The sequence below is a fragment of the Barbus barbus genome, assembly GCF_936440315.1.
Source record: "Barbus barbus genome assembly, chromosome: 8".
Lineage (NCBI taxonomy): Eukaryota > Metazoa > Chordata > Actinopteri > Cypriniformes > Cyprinidae > Barbus > Barbus barbus.
This window is the reverse complement of record NC_136736.1, coordinates 26,261,149-26,282,030: the sequence shown is the minus strand read 5'-3', so window position 1 is coordinate 26,282,030 and position 20,882 is coordinate 26,261,149. Positions and strand designations below refer to the sequence as shown.

At 35.8% G+C, this 20,882-nt stretch overlaps 2 protein-coding genes across 2 annotated transcripts; both read left to right on the top strand.

The window, feature by feature from the left end:
- Positions 1-1,286: 1,286 nt before the first annotated feature.
- LOC306873529 (sodium-dependent phosphate transport protein 2B-like) lies at positions 1,287-6,488 on the top strand (the record flags this gene model as incomplete). Its single annotated transcript, XM_079422881.1, has 12 exons — positions 1,287-1,347; positions 1,455-1,565; positions 1,863-1,991; positions 2,531-2,674; positions 3,295-3,406; positions 3,621-3,816; positions 4,080-4,175; positions 4,297-4,384; positions 4,498-4,665; positions 4,837-4,953; positions 5,719-5,843; positions 5,937-6,488. The coding sequence occupies 12 exons, from the start codon at positions 1,287-1,289 to the stop codon at positions 6,486-6,488; spliced, it is 1,899 nt and encodes a 632-aa protein (XP_079279007.1).
- Positions 6,489-9,011: 2,523 nt separating this feature from the next.
- On the top strand, positions 9,012-14,168 carry LOC306874296 (recombining binding protein suppressor of hairless-like). Its single transcript, XM_079424261.1, has 11 exons — positions 9,012-9,046; positions 9,871-9,909; positions 10,002-10,097; positions 10,762-10,927; positions 11,038-11,212; positions 11,303-11,440; positions 11,600-11,712; positions 11,877-12,017; positions 12,206-12,361; positions 12,467-12,570; positions 13,503-14,168. Exons 1-11 carry the CDS (start codon positions 9,027-9,029, stop codon positions 13,837-13,839), a joined length of 1,485 nt encoding a protein of 494 aa, XP_079280387.1. The 5' UTR covers positions 9,012-9,026; the 3' UTR covers positions 13,840-14,168.
- Positions 14,169-20,882: the final 6,714 nt, after the last annotated feature.

Here is a 20,882-nt window from a genome sequence, read left to right as displayed (position 1 = left end):
ACAGATCACCTGGACATTGTCTCCTTCAAGAAAAGTGCTTCTGTTCAGGCTATAGTTTTTTCAGATGAGGTCTGAAATGAACAACCTAGAGAGGGAACATGGTTCAGCCCATAGAGAAGTCACATATTGAACGCAAAGGCAGGTGAAGCGGGCTCAACAAAACACGTGTGGCAGAAGGTGTTCAGAAGTTTTTGGACAGCATTTGAGAAGCCAACACAGACAACCAGACTATACCTCAGGTGGGTGTTTTATCTCTGAAAATGCTATATTAAAAATGATGAAATATTAAATTAATTAGTTAAAATACAAAATATGATCTTAATATTGACAATTTTGATTTTAATTAATTAAATTATTATTTCTACACTTTCATACCAGTAGTATATAATTTATACATAAAAAGCAAACATACATATTTAAAACAGTGAGGATTACAAATGCAGTTAAATGCAATGTATAATCACATAACATCACATACATATACATTTTAAAATAAGCATGAAAATAGTTTAGTAAATTAAATCATCTTTATAATTGTCATTAAATTATAGCATACAGATCTCATAATTGATTATGTCTACAGACTTAAAAATTCATCCTAAAATAACCTGTTGTGGAACAGCATCGTCATCATAATTTCATTCTTTCTATGAAAATAGCAAACGCTTCTCATTTTTCCAACCAAACCGTTTTACTGTTCTTTAAAAGCTTGTATAAGCTTCATTTAATTTTTATATATATTGCCAAAAACTAAGATGAGCCACAATGTCAGCCGTATTCTGTTCATTGTCAGCGCTGACGCTAGTGTGGAAAGAAGCCAGTGTGGAAATTATTTGGCACAGGACAGAAATCAATACAAAACCATGTAAGTTAAATCAATTGAGGAAGCTCTGATTATTGTGATGCTCTTTGCATTATGTCCAAAAACAAATATCAAAAAACAAAAACACAATATTTAAAAGTATGAATTCCTAATTCTTATCATTCATAATAATCTGAATTAATGAAATACTTTACAGAGGTCTTAATGAATGGTACATATTTATCTTTCGTATCATATCTTGTTATTTTTTTCATAATAGTAATTAGTAATATCACTTTATGTTTATAGAACCTGAGTACCACTGACTACTGAGTATAAAAATGAGTATACCACTGAGTATAAAAATGGCTTTACATTTGTACCGTGGAGAAGATTCCACAAACCATTACTATCTATTCAGTCCATAAAACTGAAAATGAACCAATAAAACAGTAACATAACTGATATCTATATTTCACAGGTAATGGCACCACGACCAAAGCAAGAGGATGAATCTGAGGGGAAGCCAACAGAAACACTTGATGGTAGGTAAAGTGAATATTTGAGTATAAATTGTATATGTATAAATTGTGCATCAAAATAAAACTTGTTTTAGTGAAGTTTCCCTCTTTTCTTTCATGTCTTCTCTCAGTTCCTAGAAAGAAGCTTCTCTCCATGGCCCCTGCTGTTTCCACATCGGCTCTAATTGAGGATGATCCCTGGGACATGCCTGAATTGCAGGACACAGGAGTTAAATGGGCAGGTATGCTGAATGTTTGTTTGTAAGGCTGGCGGACCTTACCAAAACTAACTTTACTAAAAACATATTTTGGTTTTAACCCTATAAAGCCTATACTGTATCATATTTGATACAACTTTTTAAGACCTCTAAATTATCAATTCTTTCTTTCTTTCTTTCTTTCTTTCTTTCTTTCTTTCTTTCTTTCTTTCTTTCTTTCTTTCTTTCTTTCTTTCTTTCTTTCTTTCTTTCTTTCAAGATTAAATAAATAGTTAACTATTACTTATTAATTTTCTCTCTTTCTGTCTGTTAATTGTTTAGATCTGGACACTAAAGGGAAGATCTTGAGAGTTGTAACCACAGCAGCAATGCTGATTCTGCTGCTTGGTTTGCTCTACATGTTTGTTTGCTCACTGGACGTCCTCAGCTCAGCTTTCCAGCTTGTTGGAGGTATACTTCGAAATAAACACTTAAATAACACACTAAAATACAGTTTTCAGTGATTGAAAGAATGCATTAATTTCTTGGTGCATTAAAAGGATAGTCCACCCACAAATGAACATTCTGTCATCATTTACTCAGCCTCATGTAATTCCAGACCTGTATGACTTACTTCTGTGGAACATAAAAGAAGATATACTGGTAACTAAACAGTTCTGGTTACCACTGACTGCCACTGTATGGACAATATATATATATATATATATATAATGGAAGTCAATGGGATCCAAAACTGTTTGGTAACCATCGACTTAAAATATCTGTTTTTACAGAATTTAAATTTTTAGGTAAACTACCCCTTTAAATTAACACATAGGTGGCTTTCTAAAAAGGCAATAAAGTTCTATGTAGACTTTGAAATATTCTCCTATGGCATCAGGCTAAAGTCAAACCCTTTTTGGGTTTAACTGGATGATTTTTAAAAGTGCAATCTCATTGTTATTCATTATGCATAACAAAGACGTTTTTTTTGTTTTGTTTTTTTCCAGGTAAAATTGCAGGGGACATTTTCCAGGAGAATACAGTGCTATCAAACCCTTTGGCAGGCCTGGTAATCGGGATGCTGGTAACGCTCCTAGTCCAGAGCTCCAGTACTTCCTCATCTATTGTGGTCAGCATGGTCTCCTCTGGATGTGAGTATGAAATCAAACCAACACCGATTATCAAGATTTATGACCAGATATCAGTCCTGGCGATGATTAGGAATGTAAACATGAATGAATCAATAATGTATCAATCTAAAAATGAAAAGAGCGTTTTGGTCACACATTATTTTATAAGGTCCAATTCTGGCTATTAACAAACCATTAACTACGACTTTTGCCTCAGTAAACTTAAAGTATTAATAGTTACAAAGGTAGTTGTTAAGTTTAGGATTAGGGATGTAGAATATGGTCTTGTAGAATATGTCCTTTATAAGTACTAATAAACAGCCAATATGTTTATAATGGGCATGCTTAAAAAGCAACTAGTTAATAGTAAGAAAGTTAAAAGTTGTTATCAGTATTTCATATCTGACTTCTGATTGTCCGTTTAAAAATCCACCTGATTCACCACAAATGGTCCTTTCTGTTACAATTGTGTCTGGAGCCTATTTTGTAGCAAGATATTTGAATAGAACTGATTCAAACTGATCTGAAACAGGATTGCAGACTTGATGTCATTATTTGGTACAAAATCATAATCAAATCATTGTCAGAGCAAATGTTGATGTAGTAAATTCCACTTTTAATAAATTTGAACTCCTCAACAGTGCTGGAGGTCGCAACTGCTGTTCCTATTATTATGGGGACTAACATCGGCACGTCAGTCACAAATACTGTTGTAGCCATGACACAAGTTGGTGACAGGAACAAGTTCCGCAGGTACAGTAAGGCTTCAATATTAACTTACAATAATGTATAATAACTCATAATGTATCATGACTAAACAGATTTCATGTTTCAGAGAGAAATTTACTTAAAGGGACAGTTCGGTCAATAAAGAAACATTTTGTCATCATTTAGATTACATGAGTTATGAAGAGTTTTGAAGATATTGATGATATTTAATTGAGATATGACTCTTTTCTGTGTCCAGGGCATTTGCGGGAGCCACCGTGCATGATTTCTTTAACTGGCTTTCTGTCCTGGTGCTTTTGCCATTGGAAATCGCCACAGGTTACCTGGTGAAGCTCACAGACCTAATAGTCAAATCATTTAATATCCAGAGTGGAGAAAATGCACCAGCCCTTCTGAACGTTATCACTGACCCACTCACCCACTCTATCATTGAGGTATGTATGAGCGTGTGTGTGTGTGTGTGTGTGTGTGTGTGTGTATAGGTGTGAGTTCTGTCGGTATGTTGAAAGAAGCTAACATTAATAACAGGACAGAAAGAGCTAGTGAATTACCCCACACAAACACTTATATTGCCCTTCTGTACAGTACAAAGTTACAAGGGTTGCAGTTCACAAAGAGCAAGATAGATTAGTAATCTTAAACTATATTATAAATTTAAATATGAATAATTAATCCTTTTTTTTTTTTTTTTTTTAAGCTGGATGAATCTGTGATAAGCGGCATTGCAATTGGAGACCCTGAAGCCAAAAACAAATCTCTAATCAAGGTCTGGTGTCAGACAGCCTCAAACACGGTAATTATACTAACTGATTTCAGATGGAAGTGGGAAAAAAAGCCATTATATTTTGCACACATATGCCAAACTACTGTGATTTTTTGATATATCTGTAAACGGACAATATGTTTTTTTCTAGACTGTCCAGAATGTGCCAGTATCAAACTGCAGCGACTTCCCTTGCTGGGAATTGAAAAATGTTACAGAAGTTATTAACATTAAAAAATGTGAGTTAAAAACTACACCTATATGATATTTATAATCCAGCAAAAATCATGCTAATACAGACAAAACAAGTAGACACTGTCACTTACTTATCTGTGGTCTCTCTCTATTCTAGGCATTCACATCTTTGTGAACACAAATCTTTCTGACCTGGCGGTGGGTCTGATTCTACTGGCTTGTTCTCTGCTCATCCTGTGCACTTGCCTCATTTTAATCGTGAAACTGCTCAACTCGATGCTCAAGGGCCAGGTTGCTGTTGTCATCAACAAGATAATGAACACTGGTCAGCATCCTTGAGATATTTTAGAACCAGAGTGCAGATTTGTTGTTAAAATAAGCAAAATGAGTCAAATTTTACTACACAGTGTAGTCTACACTATATTTTGTGTTGGCAGGTATACATATAGTTTATATATATATATATATATCTTTGTTTGTTTTTTTGTATGCACAGATTTTCCATTTCCATTTGCATGGCTGACTGGATACATTGCAATTGTGGTTGGCGCAGGAATGACTTTTATTGTCCAGAGCAGTTCTGTCTTTACCTCGGCTATAACTCCTCTTGTTGGTCAGTACAGCCATCTATGTTTTTGTCTTTTATTGCCAAAGTTTGGCATTATTTACTCACCCTGATGTTTTTACAAACCTATATGACTTGATTTCTTCTGTGGAACGCAACAACAGAATAGTTGGTAACACTTTACTTTAAGGCATCCTTGTTACATGTACTTGTATAATGTTACTTGTATAATCTGTTATAATAACAACAGATTATGCATAATTACATGCAAATAACCCTAAACCAAACCCTAATCCTAACCCTAACCATATAGTAAGTACATGTAGTTAATTAATATTACTCGGTACTTAAATGTATAATTACACTGGAAGGACAACTTAAAATAAAAGTGAAACTGCAAATTGTTGAATTCGAGTCCGATTAAAAAAATAATGTCTAATTTATTTTAAATAAATGTTTAATCTTAATTTTAAGATTTTTTTTATTATAGTTTTAGGTTTATTTAATTTTAATGAATATAGTACTTAAAGTTCGTATTTCAAAATAACAATTTTTTAATGATTTTAGTTTTAGTTAATAACCCTGATTTATCTACTGTACTTCTCTCATGAATGCCGACAAGTGCAGAACAGCTTCATATGTCCTATGGACTGCTTTTATGAAATGTTTATGGTAGTTTTGTATATATATATTTATTTATTTAAATATATTTATATATAATATTTTTTATTTATTTTATTTATTTAACTATTCAACAATGCTCCGACAAACTAACAAAGCTAGTGTTCTTTTGTGTGTTCTTTTTGGTCTCAGGTATTGGTGTTATAAAACTTGAGAGGGCATATCCTCTTTCCCTGGGATCCAATATTGGAACAACTACTACTGCAATATTAGCCGCCATGGCTAGTCCAGGAGAAACGCTTGGAAATTCATTACAGGTTAGCATGACATGCAAATATATTCAAATGTGTTCACAATCAAACTCACACACCCAGTCCATAACCTAATGGTGTAACTCTTCTCTCCATTAGATCGCCTTGGTTCATCTCTTCTTCAACCTCTCTGGGATTGTGCTGTGGTACCCAATCCCTTTCACACGTCTCCCCATCCGACTGGCAAAGGCTCTTGGTCAAATAACAGCTCAATACCGTTGGTTTTCGGGCTTTTACATCATCTTCTGCTTCTTCGTTTTCCCTCTGCTGGTCTTTGGCCTGTCTTTGGCTGGTTGGCAGGTCCTTGTGGGAGTTCTTGTTCCCATAGTGGCCGTTCTGATCTTCGTTATCATTGTTAACATTCTACAGAAGTACAAACCTCAGTGGCTTCCTTCTGCTCTTTGTTCTTGGGACTTTCTTCCTCTATGGGCCCACTCTCTTGAACCATGGGATAGAGTAGTTACCATAATGTCCGCTCGCTGCTGCTGTTGCTGCAAGTGCTGCAAAGTTACGGAAGAAGACGAAGAGACAGGAACACATGAAAATAAAGATCAAGAAATTGAAATGTATGACAATCCAACAATGACTGTTGAGATCAAGGAGGCCAAGAAAACATCAGACAGTGAAATCCTCAAGGCAACCTCTTTATAGAGATAAACAGAGCATTATAGGACATATTACTGGACATATCCAACTCAAACTGGTTTTGATTTTTAACACCTGGATTTGACAGGTTATATCAGTGGACTTTGGAGCAAGAATAAAGAGGAAACCAATATTTAATTTTAATGTTTATTTTTAAAGTCTTACATTTATGTTGCTTCTTATATTGAAATTTTTATACAAAGATGCAATTTTGTACAGGATATTGTCAATGTTATTGTTAAATACACAATCTTATGTTACATATTATGAGATTTTCTGATTGTTCTTTTATTTGTGTCAACATGAAAAGCATACATTTATTTTGAATTCCTCTATGTGCAATTAAATGCAAGCTAACACACAAAGTCTAATATAAAAGAAATAAAGTAAAACATTTCAAAAGTTGTTTTGTTTTAATTTTGATAATTACAGCTTACAGCTAATGAAAGTAAAAAATCAGTATCTGAAAATATTAGAATATTTACATTTGAGTTTCAATTAATGACCATCCCTACAGTATAAATTCTGGGTATCACTTGTTCTTTGAAACCACAATAATGGGGGACACTGCTGACTTGGCAATGATCCAGAAGATGAATATTGACGCCCTCCACAAAGAGGGTAAGTCACAGAGGGTCATTACTGAAAGGTGTGGCTGTTTACAGAATGCTGTATCAAAGCATATTAAATGCAAAGTTGACTGGAAGGAAGAATTTGGGTAGGAAAAGGTGCACAAGCAACAGGGATGACCGCAAGCTTGAGAATACTGTCAAGCAAAACCGATTCAAACACTTGTGGTTCAATGACCATGGTGTTACTGTGCTTGATTGGCCAGCAAACTCGTCTGACCTGAACCCCATAGAGAATCTATGGGGTATTGTCAAGAGGAAGATGAGAGACACCAGACCCAACAATGCAGATGACCTGAAGGCCAGAAGGCCATAAATCAGATTTTTGTTGCCATTTATATTTTATGTGTGAATGCTATTATTAATGTAGTCCAAAACTAAAGTAGCCTAACTCTATTCATCCCTCCTAGGATTTCAATTCAGATTGCTTTATGAAATGTAGTTCTTATCTTGTATAGATTACAAAAGGATGAATATGTGAAAGATTATGAATCAAATGAATTATGAATGAGAAAAAGTCTTTCCTGAACACAATAACAAGTTTATATATTACACTTCAGACTTTTCTTCTCAGAATTGTGAGTTGAAATCAGAATTTTATCTCAAGAATTGTGTGCTAAAAAGTCAGTTACATTTTTTTGTGGAAGAAATTACCATAACTCTTACCCTAGTGAGTCAAAAACTAGGCTGATTCACAAATAAATTGGAGCCTTATGAATTCCTTTTATGAATCGTTCAAAAAGACTTAAGTTCACTGAATGAGCTCTGTCAGAGCATTTACTGATTCAAAGTCATCATTTTTTAATTTCGCAAGTCACAGTATCCTTGTCACCCCTCTTTTACTGATTTGTGCAATGTTCCATTCCCCTCCATTATCTCACTTCCTCTATTATAGTTAATGATTCTTCTTAGGGCATGATTATCGGTCACATTCCCCATGTTCTTGCATGTTATCAGAAAAACTCATGATGTATTAGAAACTTTATGGTCAGTGGGTAGGTTTGAGGCAATTAAATCAAGCTTTGTCTCTACATCTGTTTCATCCTCTATCAACCTGTTTATGACATGCCACTATTTTAAGGGCCTTCTTCAGAAAGGAATGAAATGGCTGCGGGTGAAGGAGGTTGTTAAAGTTATCAATTAATTGATAATAACTGGAATAAAGCAGACCCAGAGCAGGATGAAGATGAGGGGGAACAGCTTTGCCCTTTTTGGCCATATCTTTATGGTTGAACATGTTATCCTGTGGTGTCTATCAGCAATTGAGATTACCAAGCACTAAATGAGCCCTGCTGTGTCATTTGTGCTTTCCTGAATAATAAAAGATCACTAATGATTAAATATGAGTCTAAATATAAATTATTGGAACTAACTGACTGTTGTGCAACAATTTTATAATCTCGCTTTAATGATTATCAGATTAGTTGTTATCGCAGATCTATCGCATGAATTAGACTACACATAATGTGTAGGTTTATAATTTCAAAATTACTTGGAATGCATGCAATTGAAAGAAGTGAACACAAACTATTATACTCTTAACTTTTAAAGACTTTTAATAACATCCTTTTTAACTGCTTCACTATTTCCTGGAGTAGGTGGCCTAGTCCCCGGGTTTCCCTCCTTCTAGAAATCTTTTTCTCACGGCCGGCGCTGAAAAGGTGCGGTCTCTTTTCCCATCGTGAGAACTTTCACACGCGTTTGGCTGGCAGTCGTCAGCAACGTACTCTCGCGATAATAAGGGACCCGCTCTCATCCGCTCCCATAATAAGCGACCGTGAATTCTCGCGTGACTTCAGAACTTTCCCACGCCTGTGTATTATTTCTCACACTGCCCCTCCCCCTCGTCTGTTGAAGCGTGGTGCGGAGCGGGGGAAATCTCGCGATTGTTGGCGTTATTAGAGAGTTGGTGAAGATGGCGCCTGTTGTGACAGGGTAAGCAGCGAAATTATCAACGGACGGGGCATGGAAAAGTCACAGCTAAAATAAGTTTTGTCTGTTTAGTCAAGATAATTTGCTTTGGTTTACGTCTTTACACCCACGGCCGCGTGTCTCTGCGCTGCTGGCCCGTTTCGGTGCACTTTTGGGTGGTTTTCAACGATGGGCTCTTTTATTCAGTTAACGTTAGCCGCTTAGCTTTTAGTTAGCTGAGAGATTTTCAGCAGTTTTCCATAAACACTGTATGCTGTGGAGAGCAAGTCTTTAACTGTAAGCACAGTACGGTTGTATTAACGCCGTGTTTTGAATCTTTAACATACTTTAATCTTTAGAAATACTTGTATAATATTTGAGCCAACTTGTGGGTTGGTGTACGAGAGAGAGAGAGAGAGAGAGAGAGAGAGAGAGGGGGCAGGTTAGCAGATGCTAGCCAGCCAAGTTAGCTGGTCTAGTGGGTTCATAACAGAAACTGGGAGCTTTCTAGAGAACTTAAAACGTTCTCTTTGTTTCATGTCAGACTTCTCAGTTAAACTACTTTTAACTTAAAAATTGTGTATTTGTAACGTCCCGTCATATCTATGTAAAATGCTCATATCTATTTCAACTTTTAGGCTTATTTGACTTGTATCTCAAAATCCAGTGATCTGTCTAAATAAACATATAGGGGCATCTCATGCACGCTTGAACTTGTTTATCCTGCTCAAAAATGCTGTCTGTCTTGGTACACAGATAACTAGGCTGTGACAGTTTTGTTTTAATTAATTTGCAGTGTGGATCAAAGTGATGTTTGAATTTGGTCTTGACTTTGCCTTGTTTTGTAGGAAATTTGGGGAGCTCCCTCAGCCGAAGCGTTTAACAAGGTAAATTCACTGTAAAGTTCATGTGCAATATTTGTTAAACATATATTAGGAAACAACAGCTTAAATAAACTTTACATTTTGTGGTTTTGCAGGGAGGCAATGCGCAACTACTTGAAGGAGAGAGGAGATCAGACAGTACTCATACTGCATGCAAAAGTCGCACAGAAATCGTACGGCAATGAAAAAAGGTGAGTGATGAATTTTAGCTGTAAACAAATGTATGATTAACTGCTTATGTGTGTTGCATACAGTAAAGTCAATCAACTAGAAATCACAAGTGAGCCTTTTAAGGTTAATATAGATTTTTGGTCTTATAGTGGATGCTTAATCAGTAAGGAAAATTTTTTAGTCCTAGTCTTCGCAAATCGTCACTGTTTACACCTGTTTTTAACATCTGTCTTGAGTAATCGAGCATAAATGCTCAGCTGAGACGCATTGTTTACATCTGTGATTGCATTTCATCTGAAAGTTTCGACCTCTGAATTCATCAATATATGCATGTTGATCATTTATGTCCTTTGCTGTTTTCCGAAATGCATTCATTACATGCATTTCAGATTACTGCAAAATGAGGATCTTTCACATTTAAGTGACCCCAATAAAGATGTTAATGTGGTCATAAATATGACTGTTTGCAGTTCAGTCAAGTCTCGCACTGCTATTTTGCTTGTGGAATATCCTGTTTTACTTGTATATTTGACACATTTGGAAGTCAAATATGTTTCATGTTGACTATGAATCAAGCTTTGGTAAAGTCCAGTTGAGCACACTTTGTAAAATCAGATTCCTCATACAAGCATCAAAGTGAATTTTTCTTTATTCACTTCAAATACTCTTCTTTGACTCTGTTAGATTCTTCTGTCCTCCACCATGTGTGTATCTGATGGGTTGTGGCTGGAAGAAAAAGAAGGAGCAGATGGAGAGAGAGGGCTGCTCGGAGCAGGAGTCTCAGCCTTGTGCCTTTATCGGCATTGGAAACAGTGAACAAGAAATGCAGCAGCTCAACTTGGAGGGCAAGGTGCTTTATGGGTTTTAGTATGGCAAAACATGTATTGTAACTGCCTTTCTAAAATAACTTCAAGAAGATCCTTGTTCTGGCATCACAACCTTTGTGCTTTGCTTCTGCAGAATTTTTGCACAGCAAAAACGTTATACATTTCTGACTCGGACAAACGGAAACACTTCATGCTGTCAGTGAAAATGTTCTACGGGAATAGCGCGGATATCGGTGTCTTCCTCAGCAAACGAATCAAGGTCATCTCCAAACCTTCCAAAAAGAAACAGTCGCTGAAGAATGCAGACTGTGAGTCAAAATAATTTCTTGTTTGAGTCACTAAATGAGTCTTAATTTGTCCAGAATTTTCATGCAGCTCTTTTTCAATATCTCTTATAGTGTGCATAGCTTCTGGGACGAAGGTGGCTCTTTTTAACCGCTTACGGTCCCAGACTGTCAGTACGCGGTACCTTCATGTGGAAGGGGGAAACTTCCATGCTAGTTCACAACAGTGGGGAGCCTTCTATATTCATCTGTGTGAGTTATTCACCACAAATATACTATATTAAAAGTAGAGTTCATTACATTTATTGAAAGAGTTTTGTAGAAATTACATATCAGTGTTTTCATTTTTAAAATCTGCAGTTTTTCCTGTTCAACTATGAATTGGTAATAATGTGTAATTCTGAATTACAGTGGATGATGAGGAGTCAGAGGGTGAAGAGTTTACAGTCAGAGATGGTTACATCCATTATGGTCAGACGGTGAAGCTGGTGTGTTCTGTGACAGGCATGGCTCTACCCCGACTGGTAAGCTATTATCCACTTGATTGTACATGATTAAAAGGGTTGGGCTAAGAAATTGTGTCCTGTTCAATTGAGGAGTGATATATAGTTGTGACTCAAGTATGTTTGTGTAACAATGTAAATAGCAAGGATTTGTTGGAGGTGAAAGGTCGTGTGTTTGTGTGTAGGTCATTCGTAAAGTGGACAAGCAGACAGCGCTAATGGATGCCGATGATCCTGTGTCCCAGCTACATAAATGTGCCTTCTACCTTAAAGATACAGAGAGGATGTACCTCTGCCTGTCTCAAGAGAGGATAATTCAGTTCCAGGTCAGTCTGCTGGAACTTCTAGAAATGTGCTTTTGCTGCATAGATTTGAAATAATGCCCTATAATTGATGAAAACATGATATATCTGTTAGAATTGCAATTCCTGTTTTCTAAATTTATTCTTAATGATTTTGAGGCTCTGTAGCCTTTAAATGTTAAATGATTGAAATATTTTCCTTCTACTCTCAGGCCACACCCTGTCCCAAAGAAACAAACAAAGAAATGATCAATGATGGGGCGTCATGGACAATCATCAGCACAGACAAAGCAGAGTACACTTTCTATGAGGGGATGGGCCCTGTACCCTCACCTGTCACACCTGTGCCTGTTGTTGAAAGTTTACAGGTAATGCATGACTACATATTACATCAAACTGTTTTATAATAAAAGAGCATGGACAATTCGTCATTGTATTTGTAAGAAGGTTACCTTGAACACTTTATGTTGTAGCTGAATGGAGGAGGTGATGTTGCCATGCTGGAGCTCACAGGACAGAACTTCACGCCTAACCTAAGAGTCTGGTTTGGAGATGTAGAGGCAGACACAATGTACAGGTAAAACCACCACACCAATTACAGTGCTGTACAGTTCAGCAAATAGAACAGCACATGGCAGTAGTGAATCATGCACAATTTAATATAAATGGTCCTGGTGCATGTTGGGCTTGTTCATATATAAAAATTGGGCGTGTTCATAATTAAAATTTGTGCATTATGCACATAATCTTCACATTTCAAAATAAGCATCCTTGTACATGTCGGTGCATTATGCATACACTTTTTTTTTTAAATTATTATTTGTATTTTGGTTGCACAATAAACTGTCTCTGTCATTTAATTCAAACTCTTGTAGGTTGTCTTCATGCCCTATCACATGAAGGAAAGACTAAGAACATTATTTAACACATACATTGAATGGATTTTACTAATACATGTTTATTGGCTTTCTTTAAACATCATTGTACATTGGAACTGATACACATATATCTATATCTACATATCAATATCTTATCTATCTAAAATAAAAAAAAATAAAAAACATGTCAACATTATTTTAAATTTACAATTACCTTGTTTCTCTGATTAAAATCTTTATTGAATGTATACTGCAACCTTTTTAATGAATTTAAAGAATCTAACATGCAGAATTTATCTTTTATTAGAGATAACTCTGTTTATAAAGGTCTTAAAGTCTTAATTTTGCAGTAGTGTTGTCAAAAGTACCGACATCTGTACCAGTCGGTACTGCAATTTTAAAAACCTCCATTTCCCGCTAACATTTGAGCGCTGTTGAGCGGATTCTTAAACAGCACTGATTGGCCATAGTGTTCACTCGCTCAAAAGAAGTCGGTACTTGACAACACTACTTTGCAGATACCCTGCGAAATCTTAATCTCTATCCTGTGAGCATAGTCATTACAAATATATTGAGAATATTCATTATATGATTGTCAGCAATTCATACTTACACGTTCTGTTTCTGGCAGGTGTGGCGAAAGTGTGCTCTGCGTGGTTCCCGACATCTCTGCGTTCCGTGAGGGGTGGCGTTGGGTTCGGCAGCCAGTGCAGGTTCCTGTGACTTTGGTCCGTAATGATGGCGTCATCTACTCCACAGCTTTGACTTTTACCTACACGCCGGAGCCGGGACCACGTCCTCATTGCAGCGCCGCGGGAGCCATACTGCGGGCCAACAGCAACTCCTCCACCTCGCCATCTTCATCCTCCAGCCTACTGATGCAGTCAGCCGTCGACAGCCAGGCAGGATACGCAGCAACAGGGAGCGTGTCTTCATCTTCCTCTTCCTCGGCTATGTCTGTCTCCTAACCTGGGAATGTCAGTGTATGTTTGCATGTGTGAGTATGTGAGCCTTTGTGAGAGTTGGCGTTTCGTCCACTCGTAGACTCTCCTGCATAGATTCATGGGATCACAAAAACGGATAATGGTGCCACAGAGAGAGAAGAAAAGAGAGACAAGACTTCACACAAAGACTGGACAGAGCAAATGAAGATGTCTCTTTTCTACTCTCTCTCTATCTCTCTTTGTTGCGGTTCTTTTTCAGTCTGTTTCCTCGCGTCGGAGGAAGTGGCAAAAGAAGTGTGCCGTGGATCAAGATGCCACAGGATCAATGCATTAGCCTTACATAAAAACAATCCAAAAACAACAACGAAAAACACTTTCTTTTCAAAACAAAACCTTTTCTAAGTGCAAGCTGGAAGTGGCTTTGAGTGATGTTGTTTTCTACTAAAGGGCTTAATGCACTGTTTCGCCAGGCTTGGAAGAAAAGTTATCATAGTAATATAGTTTTTACGGACCAAGGAATATTATTATTATTATTATTATTTTTATTGATATATAATTTTATAAGCTTTAGCTAAGGTACATTTTTCACCTTTTTCAGTTTTATAACATATAGTAAACTTTTGTTACCAAATAGTTTTGTATATTTCTTGTGAGCGTTTGGGCTCAGAAGGAAAAGGTTCATGCATTTTAAAAGCCTGAACTTTTAGCTGCCTTTACTCATCTTGGCAAATGCCTTAAGTCATCTGGAGTTTCACCAGACCCTTTCTGTTTTGTTATAATATTTTATGTCATGTATATTGGTCTTTTTGCCATTCTTTTTTTTTTTTTCTTCTTTCTCCACTAAACCGAGATGTAATATTGATGCCATTTTTGTGTATTTGGGAGAAGGTGGCTCTTCTGCTTTTTTTTTTTTTTTCCCATATGAAGTCTTTAACACTAAAGCTTTAACTGACTTTGCCGGTTGGCCTTATGTGTTGGCCTCACATAAACGTAGCCATTGATCTGGCCCTTTTTCATTGGTATAGATGTTCAAGCTGCCAACATAATGGTAACCTATAAAAAATCCCACACCAAATGGCTTACATTTGAACATAAACGCACAAAAATCCTTTTAATGGGTCAGCGATTTCTAATTAATTGGTTGACTCAAATCCTGTGGTAGGGAAGGACCGCACAGGTCTCGTTTGCATATCGTTCACGCTTTCAGTGTCACAATTACTGTTAGTATCAGACTAAAATCAGCATGTAGAAAAGCTGCTGCTTTGTTGTCATGTGGTTAAACCATATAGAGAAGGAATTGTGGGGATTCTGTAAGAACAGTTGTGTTACAAGTAGCTTGAATGAATGAAAGTTTGTATTCTCTCAGTGTTTCTAGATAGGGATGTCCAAAATGACTTCTTTTCAGAATCAACCAATTTAGGGGCAGATTTACAAACTCTCTTTTGGTGTTAAAAAACTACTGTCACGATTTACTCAAGACAGTGAAAAATTAATAAGGCATGGACACTGTTATTTTATGCATTTGTAAGCATTTCCCTTTAAGACACAAAATTAATGAGTATTTTAGGTTTGTGGTAGTCAGTTAACCATTATTTAACACCCAAAAAAGCACGTCTTAACCTGTTTTGCGATTGATAGTTTACTTGTGGTAGATTGCGTTGATCATTGGAAATGATGTGGCTGTGTTTGTATATGTTAATTTGCACATTGTCAGTAGATCTCCCACAAAACTTTCCACTCCTGTCAGCGCTTTTATGGTATTGTGGTCTCGCTCTAATTTAACCTAGTAAATCTGGCCCTTAACGGGTTGCCTGACCAGCTCGTTGACTAATCAGTTTTATAGTTAGTTAACAAGTTTTTAACTAAACATGGCATCACTTGTACTGGGATACTCAAATGGATGTATGAATGTGTATGGTTATACTAAAAATCTAGATAATTTAGTCAACCTCTCTGACTAGCTTGTTTTGGGACCCATCCCTGCTCGTAGTCAACTAGCTTATCTGTGTCAAGCTGAATGGAAAAACCGGAAAAAGCACTTGTTATCGCACATGCTGCGTGAAGATGTTTGGTTTGTAGATTACAGGAAATGGAATCTTATCCTGCCTTTCATATATTTTGACTTATGAAACTGCAGAAGTGGCACAGCCTTCGTTAGCATCACTGCTACATTAAAATGTGCCCCTTTAAATTGATGTCACATGCAACTTTTTTTAAATCAAATGATTAGTACCAAATGTTCACTTCTGTAATAGCTGTAGTCTAAAGCAAACTAAAAATGAGGCCTTAAACCACTACTGCTTAATAACAGGATCTGTTGGTGAAATATTACACTACAAATGATATCCTTTTGTGAAAAGGGCATGATTGTTTGTTTATACCTTTTTTCAGTATAATTCACAAAGCAAAATATCATCTCAGTTCTGCTCTTTTTGTGCATCTTAGTTTGTTTTGTACTTTTCCTGCCCCACACAACTCTGTATGCATTGTCTGATCAGAGAGACACTTGTGAAATGGCACGCTCTGGAATTCGCTTTTAATCATTATGGACTGCATTTTGTTACTGTTTGGGATTTATATAGGAACGGCAGAAGTAGTTCTTCAGTGGTTTTGGTTCTTTTAATTTATCCGTTTCTACCATGGCTAATATTAATATATGAGTCTAAATGTTATATTGGTTATTTTATATAACAATATTGTATTACATTCAATGGTTATGTTAATATTTCTAAATATTTCTTCCATGATTGAGGGAAAGTTACTATGAAACTTGTTTTGTATATCACTATTTTTAAGTAGTCAGGCCATGTTTGGTCTGCATTAGAAACTGTTGCTTTGGAAGAAATAAAAGCCAAAACCCAGTAATTCTTGCAAAGCCATTAACTAGTATCTACTGTGAGCAATTCCTCAATCAGGGAAGAATATTGAAGCATACCTTGTGCAAGTGCCGAAATGGAAACTGCCAAATCTAAAGGTCAAATTGTGAAGGTCACGCCTAACTTTTCCACTTTTGTTTTCAGTGTTATTTTCCTCTTGTATCCAGTTGTCTTCCAGTGTGTTTGAATCAGATGACCTGATTAAGACTAACCATGTTGAATTTCATCATTTCTATCTATTACATAAGTTAGTTAGTTTGCCTGTCACCTGTGCCACTTTGCTTACATTGAACACGAACAGAAACTAGCGTGTTAGATCACTGTTATCTTTGTCGGTTTTGTCTGTAGAAAAAAAAAAGGTGAGAATTGGTGTCTGTTTTCTCAACCGTTTCAATGGATTGTTTTACATTTTGGAAGTTACCAGCCTTTGCCAAATGGCTACCAGCTGTTCTGGTTTTGAGTGCATGCTCTCTAGCAGATTTGAACTTTATTGGTGCTGTCTAACTCCTAAAGGGCCAGTGTATCTGTTGCTTTTGGAATGGATCACTAAACACTGTAATAGATTCAAAAAGTGTCAGGTTGTTCATTTGTTTTTGTTTTTACGGTACTAAATTGCATAATACTCACCCAAGGACGTGTGGTATGGAGATTGCAGTACTGCCCGATGACTACCGTGTGCGTAAAGGGATAGTTCTGTCATCATTCGCTCACCCTCATGTCATTCCAAAACTGTTTGTTTTTCTATGGAACACGGAATATATTTTAAGGAATGTTTTGGCTGTTTTTGCCAGTACAATGAAAGTCAGTGGGATCTGAAAAATACTGGACCATATTGACTTTTATTGTCTGGACTAAATAATAAATGAATTTAAATTGCATACATATATAGAAAGTGTACACACACACACTAGCTGTCAAAAATGTGGAAAAATTAGCATGTTAATGTTTTTAAAAGAAGTCTGAAGTCTGCTGTAAGGCTGCATTTTTTATATATTAAAACTACAAAAAAATAGTAATCTTGTGAAATGTTACAAAATAACTTTTCTATATTGAATACATTTTCAAATGCGTTATTTCTGTGTGCAGCCATTAATGTAGTCTTCAGTGTCACATGATCCTTCAGAAATCATTTTATTCTGATTTGGTTTTCAATTATGAATATATTATCAGTTTTTTTCTGCTTAAACGTTTTTGTGGAAACCATGATAATTTTTTTTTCTGGATTCTTTGATGAATGGAATGTTTAAAAACATTTATTTTAAATTGAAATATTTTGCAATATTGTAAATGTTTATTCTGTCGCTTCTGATTAAAAAGACTTCAGAAGGATCCTGACACACTGAAAACTGCAGTAATGGCTGCTAAAAATCAGTTTTGCCATATGAGTATAATATAAAAAATCTTATATATATATAAGTATATATTATAAACTTTTAAATTGCAAAAAATATTTCACAGTATTACTATTTCTACTGTATTTGTGATCAAATAAATGCAACCTTGGTGAACAAAAGACATAAAACATTTTCAATCTAGTTTTGAGTACAAATGTCCTGATCAAACAGTAAATTAATCAGATGCTAAAAATATCAGTTACTTGTTGCTTCATGCATGCATACGATCATTATATGATTCATAGTACAAGTGTTTACTAGAGAACTGTGGGGGAATCCCCAGTTTAGTTATGCAGCGCTGCAGAGCACTGCAGGAAACACTACAGTAGTAGCAGTATGGTGATGTACCATTCCGAACATACCCACTGGTTACCACTCTGACTGGTCGCAATATAAATTGAGATGCAAGTCTTCACAGTAGGGAAGTGGAATGACTGACATTGTGGTTTGCCAACAACCAATTGCACCTCAACACCACTAAGGCTCTTGAAATGATAACTGATCTGAACAAGCAAATCTGTTCTCACCCAGTAGGTTATGAGGGATTCTGCAGTTATTATGGTGAAATCCCATAATTCTTTTCCAAGCATCTCCAACACTAACCAGAGGGAAAGAAACACCAGACAGCTTAAATCACACATACAACCAAGCCCACGTTTTAAAGTCAACAAGAACATTGTGTGTTAAATGATACGTCATGAGAAGCAAAGCCTACAGAATGTATTTTTTCCAGTATAGATTGATGACATCTATATGCTGGCCACCAGGGGCAGAAATGAGATGGTGTTTCTCATACTCACTTTGAAGTGAGTTTGCCCTGAATTACAATGACAGACACCTGTCACTTGTATGTGCATGCTCCAAGGGCCAAAGTTTCCCCCACTGCTTGGCATTCATTCGCTCAAGCCCCAGTTTTATTTTTGGAACATAAGGGGTTGTTGAGGTGTAACTTGAAACTTTCTTTCTGTTGCTGTTTCTGAGTGTATGAGTCTTCGGTTAATCTGATAGGGCTCTAAATTTAATCCTGAGGCCAGGATTGTGTGTGTGTGTTTGTGCATTGAGTGTGTCAGGGACGTGCAGAGAGTTCCTCAAGGGCAGGGGCTGAAATAAAAAAAATGGGCAATATGAGGCGGGGTATAGGTCAAAAGATTAGATAGATACATTACTATTTTATATTTTTGCAAGAAGTCACTTAGTCATCAAGCCTGCAATTATTTGATCAAATCAAATTTTAATATACTTTACTAATTGACTTAATTTACTTTGCATTTTATGCAATGTTGAATTATTAACAATGTTGAAAACCTGTGATACTTCAGGATTCTTCGATGAATAAAAAGTTAAAATTAGAACAGCATTTATTTAAAATATACATTTTGCAACAATATACACTACCGTTCAAAAGCTTGAGGTCAGTATTTTATTTTATTATTTTTTAAAGAAATTAGTTTTTATTCAGCAAGGATTTGTTAAATTGATAGAAACAGCAAAGATTGATATTGTTAGAAAACATCTCTACTTTGAATAAATGCTGTTCTATTAAACTTCTTATTTATCAATGAACCCCAAAAAAGTATCACAGGTTCCAATAATAAAAAAAAGCAGGACAACTGTTTATTTGATAATAAATCAGCATATTAGAATGATTTCTGAAGGACTATGCATTGAAGAATGGAGTAATGATGCTGAAAATTCAGCTTTGAATCACAGAAATAAATGATATTTTATTAAAACAGTATAAATGTATATTAAAACAGAAAAACATTCTTTTAAATTGTAATAATATTTCACAATATTAGGCCCATATGCACTCACTGAAAGAACCATATATTGGCTCGAGAGCCTATGGTTTCCGAAAACTCACGCAACCCATAGCAACGCCTCAGATTGACACATATGTAAAAATAAACAGGAATTTTCTGACTTTTGAGCGAGTATTACTGTTTTGTACAAATTGTCATGCTAATTAGAATTCAAATGCATTTTGTTTTATTAACCACAATATCATTGCTATTTGTCCGGCAGTTTTGAATAATTTTGAAAAAGGGCAGGGGCTCGAGCCCCCAAAGCCCCCCTTTTGCACGTGCCTGGAGTGTGTGTGTGTGTACATGTAGGCCTATAGGAGAGTAAATGTGTCGTTTTACTGTGAAAGACCTCAAAAAAAAAAAAAAAGTTATTGATTAACGCTTATTAATAAAGATTGCCTAATTTAGTCTAACAGGCATTTCATAACTCTAGGGTTGAATGTAGATCTGCTCCAAAAATAAAATAAAAAAATACAAATACAATTTTAATATTTTTTAAAATATTTTATGCACAGTGTGAATATTTCAGCAGCTGTTTTTGTGCATACATTGAAAGTCAATAAAGTCAAATAAGTAAATTAACAACATAGCAATATGATAAACTATTTTAGTCAACATTTTTAAGACATTGTTTTTCTTAATTAACACAAATTAATTACAATATATTAAGCAGGCTACATTCAAGTAATTTAGTATGAATTGCATCTTTAATAGTTTTGAACAATATCCGTGCCTGTTATTGATTATTTTATTACGATTACTATTAATGTGTTAATACTGACGTTTCTCCTAAAGTTCATGGAGCGTCCAATCACATAAACTAATTAATATTACCTCTCAGCAAATCAGTTTACTTGGCATGCGCCATGCAATCTAATTAATATTCATGAGTCAAACGAGCTGTTGGCATGAGAAGAGCAGACGCACGCGAAGTTTGGTGACATTTAGTAACCAGAACACTTTCATGGACACTTGTTATCCAAACGTTCCTA

Bases quoted from the DNA above. Each gene is read 5' to 3' on its own strand.
- LOC306874296 (XM_079424261.1), top strand. From the start codon at position 9,027: ATGGCGCCTGTTGTGACAGG. The intron at 11,213-11,302 runs GTGAGTCAAAAT...TATCTCTTATAG, and splicing joins GTCGCTGAAGAATGCAGACT to TGTGCATAGCTTCTGGGACG. The intron at 12,362-12,466 runs GTAATGCATGAC...TTTATGTTGTAG, and splicing joins CTGTTGTTGAAAGTTTACAG to CTGAATGGAGGAGGTGATGT.